At 44.0% G+C, this 19,659-nt stretch overlaps 2 protein-coding genes across 3 annotated transcripts in view; both read left to right on the top strand.

The window, feature by feature from the left end:
• Positions 1-11,237, top strand: part of MCCC2 (methylcrotonyl-CoA carboxylase subunit 2) — a 39,288-nt gene extending 28,051 nt beyond the window's left edge. Inside the window, exons 14-17 of one of the 2 annotated variants that reach the window (XM_054185777.1) lie at positions 22-178; positions 979-1,093; positions 2,371-2,456; positions 10,137-11,237. In XM_054185777.1, coding sequence (XP_054041752.1) covers positions 22-178; positions 979-1,093; positions 2,371-2,456; positions 10,137-10,254 — 476 coding nt within the window. In that variant the 3' untranslated portion in view covers positions 10,255-11,237. The remainder of the gene's footprint in view (positions 1-21; positions 179-978; positions 1,094-2,370; positions 2,457-10,136) is intronic. The other variant, XM_054185778.1, reaches the window with a different exon arrangement.
• A 7,599-nt stretch (positions 11,238-18,836) lies between these two features.
• CARTPT (CART prepropeptide) lies at positions 18,837-19,346 on the top strand. Its single transcript, XM_054186486.1, has 3 exons — positions 18,837-18,977; positions 19,076-19,159; positions 19,239-19,346. Exons 1-3 carry the CDS (start codon positions 18,837-18,839, stop codon positions 19,344-19,346), a joined length of 333 nt encoding a protein of 110 aa, XP_054042461.1.
• Positions 19,347-19,659: the final 313 nt, after the last annotated feature.

Here is a 19,659-nt window from a genome sequence, read left to right as displayed (position 1 = left end):
TTTTCTTCATGTTGTAATTAGGTTTCATGGTTGGTAGAGAATATGAAGCTGGTGGGATAGCAAAAGATGGTGCCAAGATGGTAACTGCTGTGGCTTGTGCCAATGTGCCTAAAATAACCGTGATTATCGGAGGTTCTTATGGAGCTGGAAACTATGGGATGTGTGGAAGAGCGTATAGGTAGGTGTTACTTCAGATGATGACAGAACACTAAGTTAAGGGAACATAACTTTGAAGTACCGTTCTGAAAACTAAACTAAACTCTGTGGTAAGATGTGCTATTTGGAAAACAAAACAGTTCTCGCTGAATACAGTCACAAGTAAATGACAACCTGACAAACTGTAGAGATTGTTAGGCTCATGATTAACCTTGAATTAGGTAATGGAGGAGATCTTCTAACATCTAAATAAATGTGCTGACATGCTTTTCTCCCATTTATCTGTTGGAGGAAAAATTGTACAATCCTGAACAATCATTAGGCAGCATGGGCTGGTCCTTTATTCTGCATTTATATGAAGAGTATCAGCTTGTGTAAAAAATCCTTATTCACTTTAATGAGCCTGTTTTTATGAGTAACGTTTGCAGAACCTGTAAGGATTTTTTTTTTTTTTAACCTTTGGACATGAATCACATACTTTTTATTTTTTTTTCATTTTTCAAGGTCCCTGATACTTTTGAAGTTTTTGGTGATTTTTTTTTTTTTTTTTAAGAGAAAAATGCCTGGGGGTGTGTGAGATGAAGAGACTCAAGAAAGAGAGAAATAAATTTTTAAGGTGCTTGAATATAGGAAATTAGCAGAATTTTTGCGTTTTCAAGCATAATGCTGCAAGCCTTGAAATATGTTAATTTTAATTCTTTAAAAACCAATAGATTGTAAGACGTTCGTGCATAAAAATGAATTCTTAGCTAAGTGAGAATTGGTTCTTTACTAGGAAATACAGCAATGTCTTATTTTAGTATTTAATATGGTTTTTTTCAGTCCAAGATTTCTTTATGTGTGGCCAAATGCTCGCATATCAGTGATGGGAGGGGAACAAGCTGCAACTGTTCTCGCTACAATAGCTAAGGACCAAAAAGCAAGGGAGGGAAAACAGGTACATCTTTCTTTCATTTGCAGTAATGTCATTGTCATTTACTCTTTCACTGGAGTTACTCACTTTATGAGGTAGAAAAGGATGTTGCAGAGTGAGACACCAGTGAACTATGGTTCTCCCAATGCCATGTAGTGTATTGGCAAACATGAAGCATTTCTGAAATGTTATTGTTTATGTCTTCTAAATGTGAAGAGTATTTATGACACTTCTTGCCTTTGCTTAAAAGAGGTGTATTTCCCGTATCATCTTTTTGTATTTTATGCACCAGGTCATTAGTTCTGCCTAAGATGAGCAGCCAGGGATCCTCTCTGATTTGGGAGTATGAGGAGGAATATGTGGCAACAAAGTGTTTTTCCAATTATTTTTGAAGTAGACAGTTTTATAGAAAGCCAGTGACTGGCTATAGAAAGACCAGTTATTCAGTGACTGAGAAGTATGAAACTTATAACAGCAGAAGTCTGTAGAGGTATGGAAAAGTTTTTGACTCATTTCAACATTTTAATTGAAAATTAGTGGTATTTTGTTTAATAATATTTTCTAGTTTCTCTGTACACTCTTTTCTGCTGTGTTTTTTAAATTACACGGTTTATGTTTATATTGGTGTTTTGGTCCCATAAGAAGTGATTTTATTGTGGTGTCTTAAAATTGCTTGTATTTATCATGAGTAGTTCAGCATAATGAAGCAGTATGTACATGTTATCTCAAGAGTTATTTTTTCTACACTTTACTTGGGCTTTCTATGAATAGAATATATTCACCCTCATCTCTCCTTGTCTTAATTTCGCAAATCCTTAAGATGGACAGGATGATGCCCAGAAAGATGTTTGAGAAAAATAATTGTAGTTAATGTCACTAAAATGTGTTAGAAACTTGAACATTTTCTAATTTACCGCAGTGACCACTCTGGATCGTAGAGAAACTCAGTTTTAGAGTAGCACAGACTTGTTTTATTAAAAAATCTTGCCAAAGGCAACTCAGAACGGGGTTTATTCAGTGCAGTAGCTTCAGTAATTTTTCCGATGATACTCCCCAATTATTATTGTACTCAGTTAAGTATATTTTTATTGTCCTTTTCCCACCCACACATTTTGAAAAGTGGTATTTTAATTTTATTGTCAAATATACTAAATTGATAATTGTGTGTAAAAAAGGAGAAGAACTTTGAGGAGATTAAGTAAGTAGTTTCTTCTAGTGTTATGCTGCATATAAAGCTTTGTTGTGGAAGAGAACACTAAAGAATAGCTTACCTATATTTGTTTATTTGCCTGTTTTTTTAGTTATCAGAGGCAGATGAAGCAGCTTTGAAGGAGCCCATCATTAGGAGGTTTGAGGAGGAAGGAAACCCTTATTATTCCAGTGCCAGGTAACATATAAATTACTTTCCCAAAACTTAGTTGAAATCATAGAACGTAACAATAACATCTAAATCTTGGTGTTGAAGAACAGCACAACAGAGCAATCTGGAACAAAGATTGTGTTTGATGTGCAGGTGTACAACACAACAGGGTTCAAGTCAATGTTTTGTCTGTCTTGTCTCTGAGACTTTGTAGTATGCACTGTTTCAGAAGAAGGCATGCACTTGCAGGAATTATTCTACTGGTTCTGTAAGTAATGATATGGTAGCATGGAGTTTATATTCTGTGCATTTTGTTCTGAATGTTTTATATGATTCTCTCCAGTGTAGTATCTCATCACCTTTCTAAAGCCCATTGAACAGTGTAATTAGTGGCTGCATGCATGTTAGGAATAATTAATTTTAGTGCAATTCTGCAAGTAGAAGAGGCCAGTGGTAAAGGACAAGCTTCAGGGAGACCTGAAGCCATTTGCAAATCTCAGGTCATGATCTTGTCAGGTGACTCTATTGGATGATGGCAGTTTGGATAGGGGATTAGCTGATGGGTGCAGCGTATTCATGTTTGTTGAGAAGTCCTTTGCAGCATTTTGAGATCACGTTTATGGAACATTAGTAAATGCCCGAAAGGTGGCATCCTGGACTGTTACCTGGAAACTACATTGGAGGCTTTCTTGGCCTCCGTTACTCTATGTTAGTTTTCATCCTGTTTGTACTGACCTTCCTGCACATGTTTCTCCTTGCGGTCTCCAAAAGCTAATTCTCCACAGGCTCTCAGCTGCTAATGATGGTAGAGGGGTAGCAAATAATAACAGGACTTTATTGTGTCTCTGTGGCTTCTTATTTTGCAGAAAGAATATTGGTCTCATACAGCTGCGGAGTCTGCTGTATGTATGTCTTTGTGTAGCTGAGTAAGAATTACTGATGGTTTTCTTACTTGCAAGCTGGGAAGTCTGGAAACAAACGAGTACAGAGTGGTTGGGATATGATGAATTTTGATGTGGGCATCATGGGCAGAAATTATGTGAACAGGTGGGTGCAAGGTACTCTGTCAGTATTATAGAGATGCCAATAAGAGAAGGAGTTTGGGGGCCTTTTTGTCTAACTTGATACTGCTTAATCTCATGTATGACAAGTTTGGTACAGCAGCAACAGCAGCAGCATAGCATCACAGTGAGCTCCTTTATGAATTGTTTATCATGATGTGAAGGAAGATATAAAATGAATGGTAGCTTTTCTCTTGTTTTCTGCTGTGATAGTGAAGTGAACTTAACTGAAATAATCATACCTGGGGGATCCATGTTGTTTTTAATGTTTAATCAAATAAGTGCCTTCAGCAAATGGAAGCCCTTGCCATTTTTCCCTGGCTGGTGCTGTGATGGGATAAGAATTCTCAGTAGGATATGTAGCCCAGGGTTTGTGGTGTCACCTAGGCATATTTCAGTGCTACAGTTGCATAGCATGTGGGTCATGGATTTAGGGAGGATTTTAGTCTTGTCACTGTTTGGTCTGTGCTTCTGGCAGAGGCCTATGTGGTCATGTTGCAGAGAGTCAGATGTTCTCAACCTCTTGATGTTTTATGCCTGTGTACAACCCCCACAGCTACTAACTTGCAGTTTATTGGGGGTTTTACCTATCAGCACTGAGGATGCTTTTGTAAAATACTGAATTGTTGTTGACATGGACTTTCTGTTGGCACGCTGGTTTTGATTTTTTTTAAAATCTTTTTAATTGATTTAAATTTTATAGGTGTTTCCCCAAATTGAGAGATGGTGTCAACTGTTAAAAGCCTTTGTGCTATCTCTTTCAGTACCCCTTAAAGATCAAGCCTGGTACCTGTGTCACAAAGTCTTGTGCCCTGAGGCAAGAAGAAAAAATGAAGACACATATTCTCCTCTTTTATAACTGGATTTTAAGGATCATTTTCCACTGATAAAATAATTTTTAAAACATGAGTCAAACTGTCTATATTTAAAACTAATCCCCTACCATGGAGGAGAAGATGAATGGTTTGATATTTTTTTTACATTTGCTTTTTTTCCTACGTTCATTGGAAACACAGTCATAGTCTCTTTGTACTCATGATTGAAAAGAACTGTATTTATTTAACATTCAATATATTCAGTATATTAGCAATATAAAAACTTGCCCTCTTCCAAAAACCAACAGACCGTTGTCTGTTTTTACAGACAGTGCTTTAGAAGACAGTGCTTTTAATGTATTTACAACATTAAGTTACTAATCTGCAAGAAAGTAGTTTTACGTGTAAGATTAAGGTTATAATTTTAAAAAGTCATATTCTAAATTTTTAATAATGTCCAGTGATTTTTAGTAATGAAACTTGAGTATTTAACACCAGCTTTGTGCCTCTCTACTGCACAACTTTTACCAGTTTATATTTCCAGAAAATCTGTCCATTTTGTGAAGTTAGGTTGCAAATCCAGAAGGCACCTCAGTAAATAGCCTAAGTTTGCCTAGCCTAGGGTTTTGGAAGAGCTCTTAATGCTAGGTGTCCTGTCTGTCATTTAAAAAAGCAGGGTGGTTACGTACTTATTGTGCCTGTATCTTGGAAGGGAAACTTAACATGCACAGATGTGAGCTGGCTGAGAACTAGCCTGAGCCTGAGTTGCGTGTGGTTGGGTTCATGTGATGCTTCACTCAAGCTAATAAACCCAGCTGAGACATGAAATACAGTGTCAGAGCTGAAATCCCACTGAAGGTCATTCTAGTTAAAAGCAATGAAAGTGAAATGCCCCTTTTCACTGAGGAGTGCTTGCGAGAACAGTGTGTGACTGGCTCAGGTCAAGACAGTGCAGGCTGCTTTCTCTCTCTCATAGGTGTGGTCTGTGTTCTCTAGGAGCTCTTAATTGCTCTCTGCTGTCTTTAGAGATAATTGGGTATGTCAGTAGATATTCGTATGTTTTCTGCTCTGCTTTCATGCCTTCCTGCCAGTATTATCACATGTGCCTTGTTACTTCATGTATTGCTAATTCCTAAGCAAGATCTCAGACTGATAGCTCAGAAGTTTTAATTACTGTGGAGTAAGTAGGCTGCCCAAGCAATGAGATGAAGTAAGATTAGTCTTTGCAGCAAGCCATGTATGTGCTACAAAGGCAGGGATTTAGCCACCTTGCACCTTGGAGACAACCCATTTGTTAGCCAACATCAGCAGCTGCTTATTGGCAAGCATTCGCTGTAGGTCAGGGAGAAGTAACCTTTTGCCTTTGCTCTAAAGGATGCTTCCTGCCTGGTCCCAAGCCAAAAAACCAGTTGACCATCAGCCAAATGTCAGGGTGCTGTATTGAAACGCAATCTGAGCAGCCTTGTTTTTTTCAGATGCTACCTAGATCCCTCCACCAAAAAGACCAACAAGAAAATTGCAAAGCTGTTTTTTGGATTACTGAGAGGAACGAATGACAGATGGGCAGAAGGACTGCTGTCTGTATTGCTGCTCAGGTGCAGCCAGTGTGGAGGTTCCCTCACACTGTCCTCTTGCTAAGATATCGGGACCAGTCTGCCTCACCCCTAGTGTCCATTGAGATTGATGTGACCCTTCCAGTTGACTTCATTAGGCTTTGAATCAAGCTTTTAGCAGTCATAATGAGAGGGAAGGAAAATGCCCTAATGATCTTAAAATACAAGCAAATTTCCCTATTTACTCTGCTTATATAATTTTGCTTATGAATTATAACTTGTTACATGTACAGGATGTCAATACTGTTCCCTGCAGTTGCATTTTCTAATCAAACTTTAATCAATTATTTGATTAGAACCTTTCACAATGAGCAGTCTTAATTAACGGCAGTCATTAGGCAGCACCCTTTTTAATGAGTTATATTAATCTGCTTACAGGTTTCTAAAAGGATTTCAGCAGTTTGCATCTTAACAAATTATATGAGCATTTTAGTTTTGGGCACCTCATTTCTCTTACTCACAGTGTCTCTCTTACAAATATTTTATGAGTGTAGATGTGACTCAGGTTCTAGCAATGTTGTTTTAATAGATAGTTTAATTATTGATGTTACATCCCAGTAGAGAATGTAGTTTTCTTTAAACAGAGAGAAGCAGAAGCCAGAGGTGACCACAGGAAAACAGCTTGACTTCCATTTAACACAAAATCTTTGTGGTTGTCAATATAAGTTAATATAAGTTAATTGCGTTGTTACAAAAAAACAAATCTGCCATTAAAATTTGCTTCATGTTTGGAAGTGTTTATTACAGTGGTAGTCACTATGAAGTTGCATCTTGGAAGGTAATGCATTAAGTTGGTGATTCTTTTTGATTCATTTCATCCCTGCCCTTCCCAGGCCCTTAGCAGATTTATTAAACACTTTGAAGTATGAATTCATTCATTCAATTTCAGTGCTTCATAAATCAAAAAGTTAATTGCAAGTGTTCATTTAAAAAGTTGATCTGCAGAGCAAACAAACCCATGGCAGTCAAAAAAACCCCAAATTTGCTTAAAAGTGGAAATTACTATATTTGAGGTTGTTCTTACAGTTATTTTTTTCACAGTCTGTCACGGTTTAATCCCAGATGGCAACTAAGCACCACACAGCTGCTCGCTCACTGTCCCCGAGTGGGACGGGGGAAAGAATCAAAGGAGTAAAAGTGAGAAAACTTGTGGGCTGAGATAAAGACAGCTTAATAGATAAAGCAAAAGCTGCGCATGCCAGCAAAGCAAAACAAGGAATTCATTCACCACTTCCCATGGGCAGGCAAGTGTGCAGTCATCTCCAGGAAAGTAGGGCTCCATCACGCGTAACGGTTACTTGGAAAGACAAATGCCATAACTCTGAAGGTACCCCCCTTCCTTCTTCCCCCAGCTTTATATACTGAACATGACGTGATACGGTATGGAATATCCCTTTGATCAGTTGGGGTCAGCTGTCCCAGCTGAATTCCCTCACAGCTTCTTGTGAACCCCCACCCCCCTCGCTAGTGGGGTGGTGTGAGGAGCAGAAAGGGCCTGGACACTGTATGAGCTTGGCAATAACAAAACCATTCCTATATTATCAAAACTGTTTCCAGCATAAATCCAAACCACAGACCTGTACTAGCTGCTATGAAGAAAATTACCCCAGCCAAAACCAGCACACAGTCGTTAGAAAACAAAGGGATTGTGCTTGATTTGACCTCACAAAACTACTTCGATTTTCACTATTAATTGGGATCTTTGTCGTCTCTTCTGTGGATTAATCTGGCTATATTCATCAAAACTAAATCAACATCTAAAATACAAGGAGGAAGGAAAAGCATATGCATTAAACTTTGGTAGTGCATACTTCATGATGTTGCAAGTATACGAAATGTTCTGTCTTGGCCATTCTGTCATGATAGATTACATGACCAGGTATAACCACTATCTTGGGGAAAAACAAAATAATTCAGATGACTCTTTAAGTAACTCTCAGTAAAACCAAGTAGTACTTGGTCCTTTGGTTATTTTGAACAAAAAGACTTCTAACTGGTTTTGCTGTGTGGTAAGAAGCACTTACTCTTAGTCTCTTTTAAGTGGAGTATTGTTAAAATATGCTAAAATATTTTAATGAGTTATTACTTACAAATTAAAGCTACAGTTAGGGAAGGAGTTAGTCACAGGAACCAGACAGCAAGAGCTTATACCGTGCACTTTATCTAGAATATGATATAGACAATTCTGTGTGTATTCTGCAACAGAATTTTCTGTTTGTACCACTTCTGTGCAGATGCAAGTGGGGCTGTTACAATATTCCAACGCAGAACTTACTAGCCCACTAGAAAGGAGATTCTCACAGAGAATCTGAAAATGAGAACAGATTAGATACAGCTATAGTTTCTTTATATTTGTAATTTGGGTTTATGGCATTTTATTTTCCCTTGAAAGAAGTTGTTCTTTTTACGGACTTGTTTCTATGCTGGTTGGGACCTGTCAGCCAGGTCAGTGAGCGCCACAGCTACTGTGGTGTAAAATCTCTTTAATCAAGCTTTTGTTTTCAGTCCCAAAAAAGAAAGTGTAGTTTTGCCCAATTAACAGCAAAGTATTCCCTACTCCAAACCCCTTTCTCCTTTTGCCCTTCAGCTGTGTTCTGGTGCCCCGTTTAGGGTGAGAGTCTCCTCTACTTGGGGAGCTGCACCATGATAAGATACACTTCTAGTAGAACCTGCTTTCTGAGTTGGGGCTCATTGTTCTTCTCTCTCTCCTAGTTGGAGAACAGGCTCCTAAGGTGAGTCTGAACCCTCGTGACTCATCTTGTTACAGGTGTCCTTTATTGCAGTTCCACTTTGTGCATCCTAGGATAGATACGTGTATTTGTTGTAAACCAAAAAGCATACGTTGTCAGTCTCTTAATATTTTTATCTGATTTGATGAGTATTACTTTCACAGCAAATGGTGAAATAAAGCAAAGGTGGAAAACACTCAGAAGTGGCTGCTGTTGCCTTGAGCTTATCAGCATGTATTTTATGTACAATTTGCAGTCCTCTTTCTTCTGGGGGTGAGGTTGGCACATTTAGTATTGAGAGAAGAGTGCAAAATATATTGTTTCCTGTCTAATTAGATTTTTGTCACTTAATCTTCTAGCAGCAGGAAATTTGCATCTGGAAACTTCAGCTAGAAAGGAATGGCTGTGCTTTCTCTTGGTAGAGTCAGCCTTAGCTCCCTATTTATCACCCTTTCTTGTGTTTTCAAATTTTCCACAGACAAAGAATTAGACATCAGCCAACACTGAAGCGAGTTCAAAAAAGAATGCAAATAAGTCTCTCTAGGGAAAGATGAGATGGAGGAAGAGTATTGCTGTCTTAACCAAAGATATTGTGCATATGTTTTGCAGACACTGACTAAAAAGCATGCTTATTTAAGCGAGACTTGGGTTGCAATGTGCAGTGTGGTATCTTGTTTCAGTGTCTTGCTGGGGAGGTAGTAGTTATACAATACTTAAAGTTTCATGGCCTGCTGTGGGTTTTGACAAGGATTTTGTTTTGGGTGGAGTGGAGCTGTTGTTGGAAACTGATGCCAGAAGTACTTTAAGTTTGGGATAATATCAAAGGGACCATTTACAAGTGTTTGTGAGTTTGGGCACTTAGGAATTTGGTATTTGCTCATTCATAATTTAATTGCCTTCAGGGCTGGATTAAGGAGGGTATTACCTTACAGTTGTTTAGAAATGGGCTTCAGAAATAATAAATACAACAAATACTGGAAGTACTTGAAACTTACTCTGGTTCTTTTAATGTTGAAAGAAGGAACTCTTGTATCATCCTCATCTGGCAGCTGAACTAACCCGAATAACGTAAATAATGATATGACATTAAAATACTTAAAATACTAGCATTCTTAATAGAAGAGAGAGGTCATTGACAAAAGGTCATTTTCCATGTGAATATTAAAAAACAGAAGGTCTCTTTTCTCTAAGGCAATGACTTCATACTAAAAATAAGTATGAAGAATCTGATTTAAAGTATGTAAATCTGATCTTGTTCATTCATACAAAATGTATATTTTGTTCTAGAAGACAAATTCCACAGAGTAATTCACGCCAGTCTATTGCATTGACAGTTAAAGTGAATTAACTCCATGTGTTCAAGTATAATTTAGCTCTTTAATCCACTTTCTTTAATGTAGCTATTTTGAGTTCCATGTGCTTTAAAATCTGCTCACTGTATATGATAATTGCCTTTTAACTATTATTGTTTGCCTTTTTTTTCCTCTAGATTATGGGATGACGGAATTATTGATCCAGCTGACACAAGACTGGTTTTGGGCCTCAGTCTCAGCGCAGCATTAAATGCACCTACAAAGAAGACAGAATTTGGGGTTTTCAGGATGTAAACTTAAACATACACATGTCAGAATTACCTCTGTATATTTTAATTGGGGCCGGAGAGCAAACTAAATACAGTGTTGAGGTGTTTGAAAATAAAAATGGTATTTTTAATGGAAATGTCCTAATTATTTATTTTCTCTGAGTAATCATCACACAGTGCTTCAGCATTTTGATACTGATTTGAGATAGGTCACTTACAGTGCTTGTATAACACTGCATTGGATGAATAAACTGCAACTTCTAGCATTATGTTTGACCAGAAACCTTTGATCCTATCTCTTACATAAATAAATCTGCAAAATAAGCTACATATTTGGTGCTTCTCAGCTCCTTTATTTCTTTTAATTCTTCTTTGTATGGCTCCTATAAATGTAAAATATTCTTGCAATCCAACAAAAAAAAATAATCCACATTTGCTAGTAAATAATTTTTGCAAAAGAGAAGTGCTCTAAGGGCAGCCAGGGAGTTCAACACAGCATGAAATTATAGATTTCACACAGTTGTTGGCATTTTGGCTGTTTTCTGGCTTTCATCCAAAAAAACCATTGCTCTTCTGTACAGTTCCCTGAAGTCAAAACAAGAAGAGAACCTGATGGATGCGCAGTGTTTTCTGGAAGAGCTGGGGAGCGTGTGCTGGTATCTGTGGGAGCTGTGGGTTGCCAGCAGCGCTGCTGAAGATGAGGGTTGGCTGCAGAGGTGTTTCAGTGCCCTACTGTGCCGTCCTTCTGGCAATTGAAGTTTCATGAAGAGAGAGCCTTCTCCCTCCCCGTGTGGATCGATGCTTCGCCCAGAACACATGCCTGAATCCCACTGACTAGGGCTGGAGTGCTTTGGCTAATCATCTTATTTGTTGTAGCTTGTTGCAATGTATTGTTTCTCAAGAACTCAGTGTCTGTCATTTCATTTTTTTCTATTTAGAAATATTGCACCTTGCAGAAACTAAATGCTTGGCATGTAGTGTGTCTAGAATAAAGAGGCAAATACTGTGCTGGCTGGTCCTGGGAAGGTGATTTTATCTAGTTTTGCCCTACAGGTGCTGAGTTAACCATTAGAAGACTGCTAAATGGCAGAAATATTCTTGACTGGGAATCAAATCCAAGAAAAGTTAATGTACGTGGATGGAGGCCCTATCCTGTGCTGGCCTGTGGCGAGAAGAAAGATTGCTAATGGTAGTGATCATCCTGGGTAACACACTAGCTGTAGTCTTCTTAGGCTTGTGTGGCAGAGGCGTTCCTCGTGGAGCCAGGAGGGAGAAGGACAGTTTGCTCGCAACCAGGCCTCTCGGTTGTGTCTCGGGCAGGTGCAAAAGAGAAAATGAAAGAATTCTTTGGAATGGGCATTTTTGGTGTAGAATACAGAGAGCCCAGTACATGTTGAGCTGTGGGGTCTCTGGTATGCCTCTACATGGCACTAAAAGACCAGTTTTCTCTCCTTTTACTGAGAAGAAATCTGTCCAAATGCTGGTGTGTTCTGCACCACTGGAAAGATCACTTCTGTCGGTCTGCACACATGTAATCTCACCGTCGTGCTCACATGCATGTTCTTACTGTATTAAATATGTATTTAATGGGGACTAATAGTTTTAAATACTGCCATAAATGGCAACAAGGCACAAAGCTGTGCTTTTGTGCCACTGATTCTTGTTCTTGTCTCACTACATGAATTTGTAAACACATTGGGCATGGCGCCGGGATTTCTTTATCCTAAAAGTGCAGTGACATTATTTATGGCTGCTAAAATGCCTTTAAAAATACCCTACTTTTAAACTTGTATATATGAGGTATAGCCAGGGAGATCAAAAGTTTCACACCCTGAAATGATTGCTTTTAATGGCTTACAATAAAAAGAAACACTCCATATTTTCTCCTACTACGGTTGAGTAACCGGTTAAGGCACCAGTTTCTGCTCTAAATTATGGGGGTTGCTTTCCCCATAGCCATAAGGAGTACTGCCTTTTTCTGCCACGAGAACTGATCACTTTGGAGTAATATTTTTGCTTTGAATATATTTGTTCAATGAGACTGGTAACGAAATCATTCTGAGTTGGAGACAGTAACAGATAATCCTGGGATACAGATAATGGAGGCAGATACATTTGGGAGGATTCATGCTTCTGAGAATAATCACTCAATATGTCTGAAAGGGCAGTTATTTACGGATATCAAAATTTCTTCCTCTAAATATGCGTGCAAGCCAAGTCAAAACATGTCTCTGAATAAATAAGAATGTTCTGCCTTGATAATATTTATCTTTGGAAGCTTATTTAACAAATGAAATTCATCAGTGCGGGCCTAGCGTCCTATCAGCATGTTCTGGTGAGGGGAGGTTACAGGGCAGGACCTTCACTGCAGACGAATGATTCAAAGAATCACTAGGGAATTATCAGTCCCCAATGCACAGTAGCCTGTTCTGGAAAAGCTTTTGCAGGTTAACGGGCTGTGCTTCACATGTGGGCACCATCTGTAGGCAACGTGCGCTGTGCGTGGTGGCACTCCGATGGCAGAGATGGCCTCTTGCTGCCCAGAGGTTTGATGAAGAACCTGGTCCTCGGTGGACCCACCAGGAGTGAGGAGTTGGACCCCATGCCCACCTCACGTTTGGTGATGTTGGTAGATATGTTTGTGCTGGGGCATTACTCCGTTACATAGTTACTCTCACTTCCCATTGCCGTTGCTCTAGCAGTAGGATCTCTTTTGGATGTTTAGTGAAAGGAAATGTTAAATAAGCCTTTAAGACATTGAGGTGCTGAAGCGACTCCAGAGAAGGGCAACGAACCTGGTGAAGGGTCTAGAGCACAAGTCTTATAAGAAGCGGCAGAGGGAGCTGGGGTTGTTCAGCCTGGAGAAAAGGAGGCTGAGGGGAGACCTCATTGCTCTCTACAGCTACCACCTGAAAGGAGGCTGTAGCCAGGTGGAGGTCAGTCTCTTCTTCCATGTAAGAGGAAATAGGACAAGAGGAAATGGCCTCAAGTTGCACCAGAGGAGGTTCAGGGTGGATATTAGGAAAAATTTCTTCACCGAAAGGGTTATCAAGCGTTGGAACAGGCTGTCCAGGGAAGTGGTGGAGTTGCCATCCCTGGAGGTATTTAAAAGACAGGTAGACGTGGTGCTTAGAGACATGGTTTAGTGGTGGTTTTTGGCAGCGTTAGGTTGATGGTTGGACCCAATGATCTTAAAGGTCCCTTCCAACCTAGACAATTCTATGAGTCTATGATTCTAACCTAACTAAAAAGTAGCTGCCACTGCAAGGGCATAAGATCCTGACAGCAGAGGCAACGTAAGAGCTGTGGGTGACTATTTCAACACTTGTCCTACCCATCTCCAGTGTGTGTCCCCTATTCACTGTAGTATTGGAGCAGCTCACAGCCATTAATCTCTTTACTTACTGGAAAGGATGATACTTAGGACGACACCGATTTTTAAGATGGAAGTTGAGGAACAAGGGAAACGGCTTTGCAATATCAAGTGCACAAGCTGTGGTGGACCAGGACCTCGAACTGGGTGCCTAGGGTTCCGGGGGACCTTTCTGCTCCTATCTGGTCTCACCATCCCTGAGAAGGGCAGGGATTGCTCTTCTCAGCTGTATGCCTTCCTCCTGCCTTAGAGCTGTGGCAAGGCCAAGAGGTTACCTAGTTCCACCTCTCTGGTAGCTGAGAAGAGAAATCAACATTTTGAGTACAAGGAATTTGAAACAGCCAATACTGTGACCTTGAGGGTGTTTCAAACACCTCTGCAGAAGGAAGTGGAAAGCTGTGAATGAGGGGGGCTAAGCAGCTCGTCGTGTCCCAGGGACTGTTGTGGCAGCCAAGGGTACTTCTCAAATTACCTAGGCTGAGATGGCGAGTTCAGGGTGGATCATAAAAACCTACCCATTGCCATTTTCCTTTTTATTCTCATGGCACCTAGGAACGTGCTGGGAACCACCGGGAGCTGCGATGTGGTCACCAACCAAAATAGGTGGCCTCTGGTACACACTCGTTGTGAGGCTTGCATGCCTGCTTCCACAGCTGAAACGAGACGTGGGCACAGCCTCTGCCATGGCTCTGCCTGTAGAAATGGAGAAGCTATAAAGGTGATACCTGAGAAGCCACTGGGTGCCTGTTACCACCCCTCTTACACCCATTTTGGGGTTCCTTTAGTGGGGAGTTTGTAGCCTCAGTGCTTTTGTTGGCATTTGTGTATGTGCTGTTCTTGTGAGAACCCATCTTTTTTTTAGATGGCATTTTTCCAATCTCTTACTCATCAAGATTAATCGGTATCTCCCTCTGAAACAGATGTTATCTTTCAAGTGTGCCTCTGGACTCTATTATTACTTCAAATGTGGCAGAACCCTAATTTATCTTAGATGTTCCTCGCTGTTCCAGATTTCAGCCTAAGAAATGTCTTGATTCAGAAGCCCAACAATGGTATATTATATAAACTTTTTCTTTTTTAAACTGAGGTTTATAAATTAAGGCAATTCAACACAGCACTTACAAAAGCCCACTGCTTTTCAGCAAAGCCTTAAAGCATCCACTTAAAGCCCGACGTCCACTTTCATGTCTCTGTTTCAGTAGAGCACTTGAACAAATGCTTCACACTAATCTCTACGGTCTCGTAGTCATAAAATCCACCCACCTCTGTGTCTATGTCAAGCCAAAACTAGAATACGTAAATGCATCAGAACTGCTCAGTGCTCCATTATTTTGACACCAGCCTCAACAGAAACCTCAGTTTTTTCACCCGCTTTTAGAAGTACATTCGATTAATTCATCACGATGGAAGAGTGTGATTACAAAAAGCACATACCATGTGCAACTTCAAAAATTACACATTCGGTATACAGATGTTAATGCCCACTGGCTGTGTCCTGTTTGTCTCATCTGCAATAACAGATGCAGGTGTTTCTCCATACTTTCTCGTATGAAGAAAGTATGAGAACTTTGAGAAGCTTGAGTTAATGCGCGGCTACAGCGGAGCTGTCGGTCTCTGCGGTCTGAGGGCATTTCGTGCAGGTTACACAGAGCTGAGCTCTGCAGTGCCACACGCTCCCTAATTCCATAGCCTGTTCTCTCACAACTGGCTACTGATGCCGTTGTCAAAAAGTACCTGCCTTTTTGTGGCTGCAAACAGTGATTTTGTGTCTTCATGCCGTGACCCTGTTCTGCTCCTTGGCACAGTATCTTCTGGCACTCCTGTTTAATCTTTAGCTGTCTGGTGTCCTATGGCTTTTTTTACCCCGTAGTGCTGGAGACAAAGTCTACAAGAGCGGCTGAATAGGGAGCAGGGGACAGTGACGTTGGCAGAGACAGCGTGATACAGGCAGTAACAAGCACATAAATGTACAGTTCCCTGGGTGTCTGTAGCCAGACAGATACGACGACTTCTGGAAACAGAAATTTTTAATTGCCTCCACGTTCAACAATAATAATTTTGCAGGGTGAACTAACAAATGCAGCTTTTTACATGGCAGCACAAGCTGGGGAGAAAACGGTGATGTTTTCTGAGCGTCTCTGTGGTGTTTTCAACACTGCATGAGTAATCCTCACGCTATAAAATATGGCTTGAATATGGCCAGGCTTCACCGACGCTGCTTTTGAAGTTGAATAGGACATATATCTGCCTCTCCGTATGAAGGGTGGCGTTTTTCTTAGCCTCTGTTATTTCTCTCTATCTCTCTAAACTTTACTTCGGCAGACCCATCATTTCCAGTACGTCACTCAGCTGCGTTTTCACTCCAGCCTGGGATGTGGGATTCGCTGCGAGTGGTTCACTGCCAGCCTGATGCCTGACATCTTTGCCTTTCCTGTGGCAAAAATGAGGCTGGAGGATTCATGCAGACACGCAGAGGATCTCTACTCCCAACAGCAATTACAAATGAGACCTTTGCTGGATGTGATGATCAATAGGCGCGTGTGGGAGGAGGTAGCAGCAAGAGGTGAACATGCAGCTCTGGAGGCAAGAAACATGATAGTCGGAGAGATTGGCGTCTTTTTATTGCCTCAGAAAAAAATGGTGCTGTTGAAAATTACTTGTTAAGACACAATCTTCTCGGTCCCTTTAAACACTGCCTTCCTGTTTGGAGAAATATGTCCCTGGGCCTGTTTAATTTTCTTTAAACAACTTTTCTTTTTTTTCTCACATTGCTTTTGCCTTTTCAGGCTGTTCCTAGCTATCCTACAAATAAACAGATAGCAGAGCTTTGTTAACGCGTTTTCCCAAATTCCTCCTTCTCCAGATGGTCCTCCTTCCACCCAGGGAGACCCAGCCCAGCTCCTGCTGCCGTGGGCTGGAGGGCAGGAACGTCCCCATGCCACCAAAGAGCTGGGAGCAGAGCCTCCCTGCGGGCAGACCCTGCTCACTGCCTCCTTGTCCCCACAGCCATCATGACAGAGGGCCAAATATCTCATGGCCAATTGCATCCTGGGCTGCATCAAAAGAAGCGTGGCCAGCAGGTCAAGGGAGGTGATTCTTCCCCTCTACTCCGCTCTGGGGAGACCCCACCTGGAGTACTGTGTCCAGCTCTGGAGCCCTCAGTACAAGAAGGACATGGACCTGTTGGAGCGGGTCCAGAGGAGGGCCACGAAGATGATCCAAGGGCTGGAGCACTTCTGCCATGAGGACAGGCTGAGAGAGTTGGGGTTGTTCATACTGCAGGAGAGAAGGCTCCGGGGAGACTTATAGCCCCTTCCAGTACCTGAAGGGGGCCTACAGGAAAGCTGGGGAGGGGCTGTTTGCAAGGGCATGTAGCGATAGGACGAGGGGCAATGGTTTTAAACTAGAGCTGGGTAGGTTTAGATTAGCCATTAGGAAGAAGTTCTTTACACTGAGGGTGGTGAGACACTGGCACAGGTTGCCCAGAGAGGTGGTGGAGGCCCCATCCCTGGAGACATTCAAGGCCAGGCTTGATGAGGCTCTGAGCAACCTGATCTAGTTGAAGATGTCCCTGCTGACTGCAGGGGGGTTGGACTAGACGATGTTTAAAGGTCCCTTCCAACCCAGCACGTTCTATGATTCTATGGCAGCAAAGCTGCTGTCAGTTCCCCACTGTTTTGCCCCAGCCCTGGCCCACAGGGTTGAACCTGGAGAGGGCTGAGCACTGCCCCTCATCTTGCATGCTCTCCTTGCCACCCCACTGCTTCTCTTAGTGGGAGGAAGCTGCTTCTCTCTTCTTCCTGCCCTCACCATGACCATGAGGCTTGGGCAGGTTTGGGGAACTTTTCAGCCATGACGTTGATGAACATGAATCCACTGAGCTTGCAGAGCCAAGCGTCAGCAGAAAGGTCTGAATGGAGATGAGTGCATGGATGCTGGGTCTCCTTTTGGCAACTGTGCTTCTTCTCTCTCCAAAAAGGGTGGCCTCATGTCACATGCAGGATGGATGACGCTCACTGAGCACCTGCTGAGTAACATGGTATTTGGCCTCAAGCACTTTTTCACAGTTCCGCTCCAAGTACGCAGCGATTACTTTTACCGAGGGCTGCTTTTGATGCTGCTTCTCACCTTGCTCTCCGTGGCCCTGAGCCTTCCCACCCTGTTGGCAGTCCTCATTCAACGATCCCATCCTCACCAGCTGGTTGCTCAGCATCTTTACCTTCCCCTTGCTCCCCGACTCCTTCGGGTTAATCCTCCCATCCTGGCTTTTCCTCCCATCACACCGCGCTTTCTCATAGCCCATGGGCTACTAACTCTCCCTCCTCTTGGATCCCTCTGTTGACTTCCAAGCCTGGTCTCCCTGATGGCCCAACCTCTACTTGCTTCTCCGGGTATCCTGGTGGACACCCTCTCCTCTCCCTCTTTCCTCCACCTTCCCTCTCCACCTTTTCTCTCCCTCCACCTTCCCAACCCCACGGGGGAGGGAAGAGCCTTCCACTCTTCTCGCACTGCGTCCCCTTGGCCGTGGAGAAGACACAAGGGTGTGTGAGCAGGCAGCTTTCCCTGCATTGGCTTTCAGCGGTGGCTTGGCTGTTGGCCTTGAGCCCCCCACCATGGGGGACAATTCCTGGCCAACACTTGGGTGGCCAGGAAGTGGGGGGCACTGAGCCAAGCCGAGACAAACCAAACTGAGCTGGGCTGGACTGAACCGAGATGAGACAAGCCGGGCTGAGCTGAGCTGGGCTGAGCCAAAACAAGCCGGGCTGAACTGAGCTGGGCCAAGCCAAGCCAAGCTGAACCGAGCTGAGCTGAGCTGAGCTGAGCTGAGCTGAGCCGGGCTGGGCCAAACCAAGCCAGGCCGAACTGAGCCAAGCTAGGCTGAGCTGAGCTGAGCCGAGTTGGGCCAGGCTGGGCCAAACCAAAAGCGGGCCAAATCGAGCTGGGTCGAGCTGACCCGAGCCGCGCCGAGCTGAGCCGAGCCGAAGGGGGCCGAGGCAGGGCGAGCTGAGCAGAGCCGGGGCGAACCGAGCTGAGCCGGGCTGAACCGATCCGAGCCGGGCCAAGCAGGGCCGAGCCGAAGCGAGCCGGGCTGCACAGAGCCGATGCGGCCGGGTCGGGTCGGGTCCGGTGCGGGGCGCGGCGCAGCGCGGCGGCGGGGGGCGCTGACGCACGGCGGGGCGGGCGCGGCGCTATAAAGGCGGCGGCGGCGGCGGGCGGCGGCGGGCGTCGGCACCATGGAGAGCTGCCGGGCGCTGGCGCTCTGCGCCGTGGCGGCCGCGCTGCTGCTGGGCGCCCGCGGGCAGGGGCCCACCCCGCTGCGCCGCGGACGCGACCTGGGCGTCCCCGGCGGCGGCGCCTCCCGAGAGAAGGAGCTGGTGGGGCCGGGGGCCGGGGCTGGGGCCGGGGCCGGGTCGGGTCGGGGGGCGGCGGGCGGGCGCGGCCTGACGGGGTCTGCGTGTGGGTCTCTCGGCAGATCGAGGCGCTGCAGGAGGTGCTGGAGAAGCTGAAGAGCAAGCGGGTGCCGCACTACGAGAAGAAGTTCGGGCAGGTGCCCATGGTGAGTGCCCCGGCGGGACGGGACGGGACGGGATGGGACGGGACCGGGCCTCCCCCTCACCGCCCGCCGCCGCCCGCAGTGCGACGCCGGGGAGCAGTGCGCCGTGAGGAAGGGGGCCCGCATCGGGAAGCTCTGCGACTGCCCCCGGGGCACTTCGTGCAACTCCTTCCTCCTCAAGTGCCTGTAAGCGGGGCCGCCCCGGGACGAGCCGCCGGCAGCGCCAGGCACTCACCACCTCTCCCCGCCCCGACCGTCCGGCCCGGGGCCCCGGCGGAGATTTCTCGCGGCTCGTCCGGCCGAGAAGCCCCCGCGCAGCCCGTGTAACGCCGTCCGTGACATCCGACATCCGTGGAGCTGTCTTCTTTCTCTCCTCCCCTCCCCGCTCCCTGCACCCTTCCCTTCCCTCTCCTTCACCCTTCCCCGTTTGATTTTGTCCGTCCAGGAAAAATTCCAGCCCGTGCCTTGCCGAGCAGAGGTGCCGGTACCGGGGGTTGCAGTGT

Source organism: Rissa tridactyla, chromosome Z, assembly GCF_028500815.1.
Source record: "Rissa tridactyla isolate bRisTri1 chromosome Z, bRisTri1.patW.cur.20221130, whole genome shotgun sequence".
Classification (NCBI taxonomy): domain Eukaryota; kingdom Metazoa; phylum Chordata; class Aves; order Charadriiformes; family Laridae; genus Rissa; species Rissa tridactyla.
This window is presented reverse-complemented; position numbering and strand designations above follow the sequence as displayed.

Bases quoted from the DNA above. Each gene is read 5' to 3' on its own strand.
- CARTPT (XM_054186486.1), top strand. From the start codon at position 18,837: ATGGAGAGCTGCCGGGCGCTGGCGCTCTGCGCCGTGGCGGCCGCGCTG. The intron at 18,978-19,075 runs GTGGGGCCGGGG...GTCTCTCGGCAG, and splicing joins CCTCCCGAGAGAAGGAGCTG to ATCGAGGCGCTGCAGGAGGT. The intron at 19,160-19,238 runs GTGAGTGCCCCG...CGCCGCCCGCAG, and splicing joins AGTTCGGGCAGGTGCCCATG to TGCGACGCCGGGGAGCAGTG.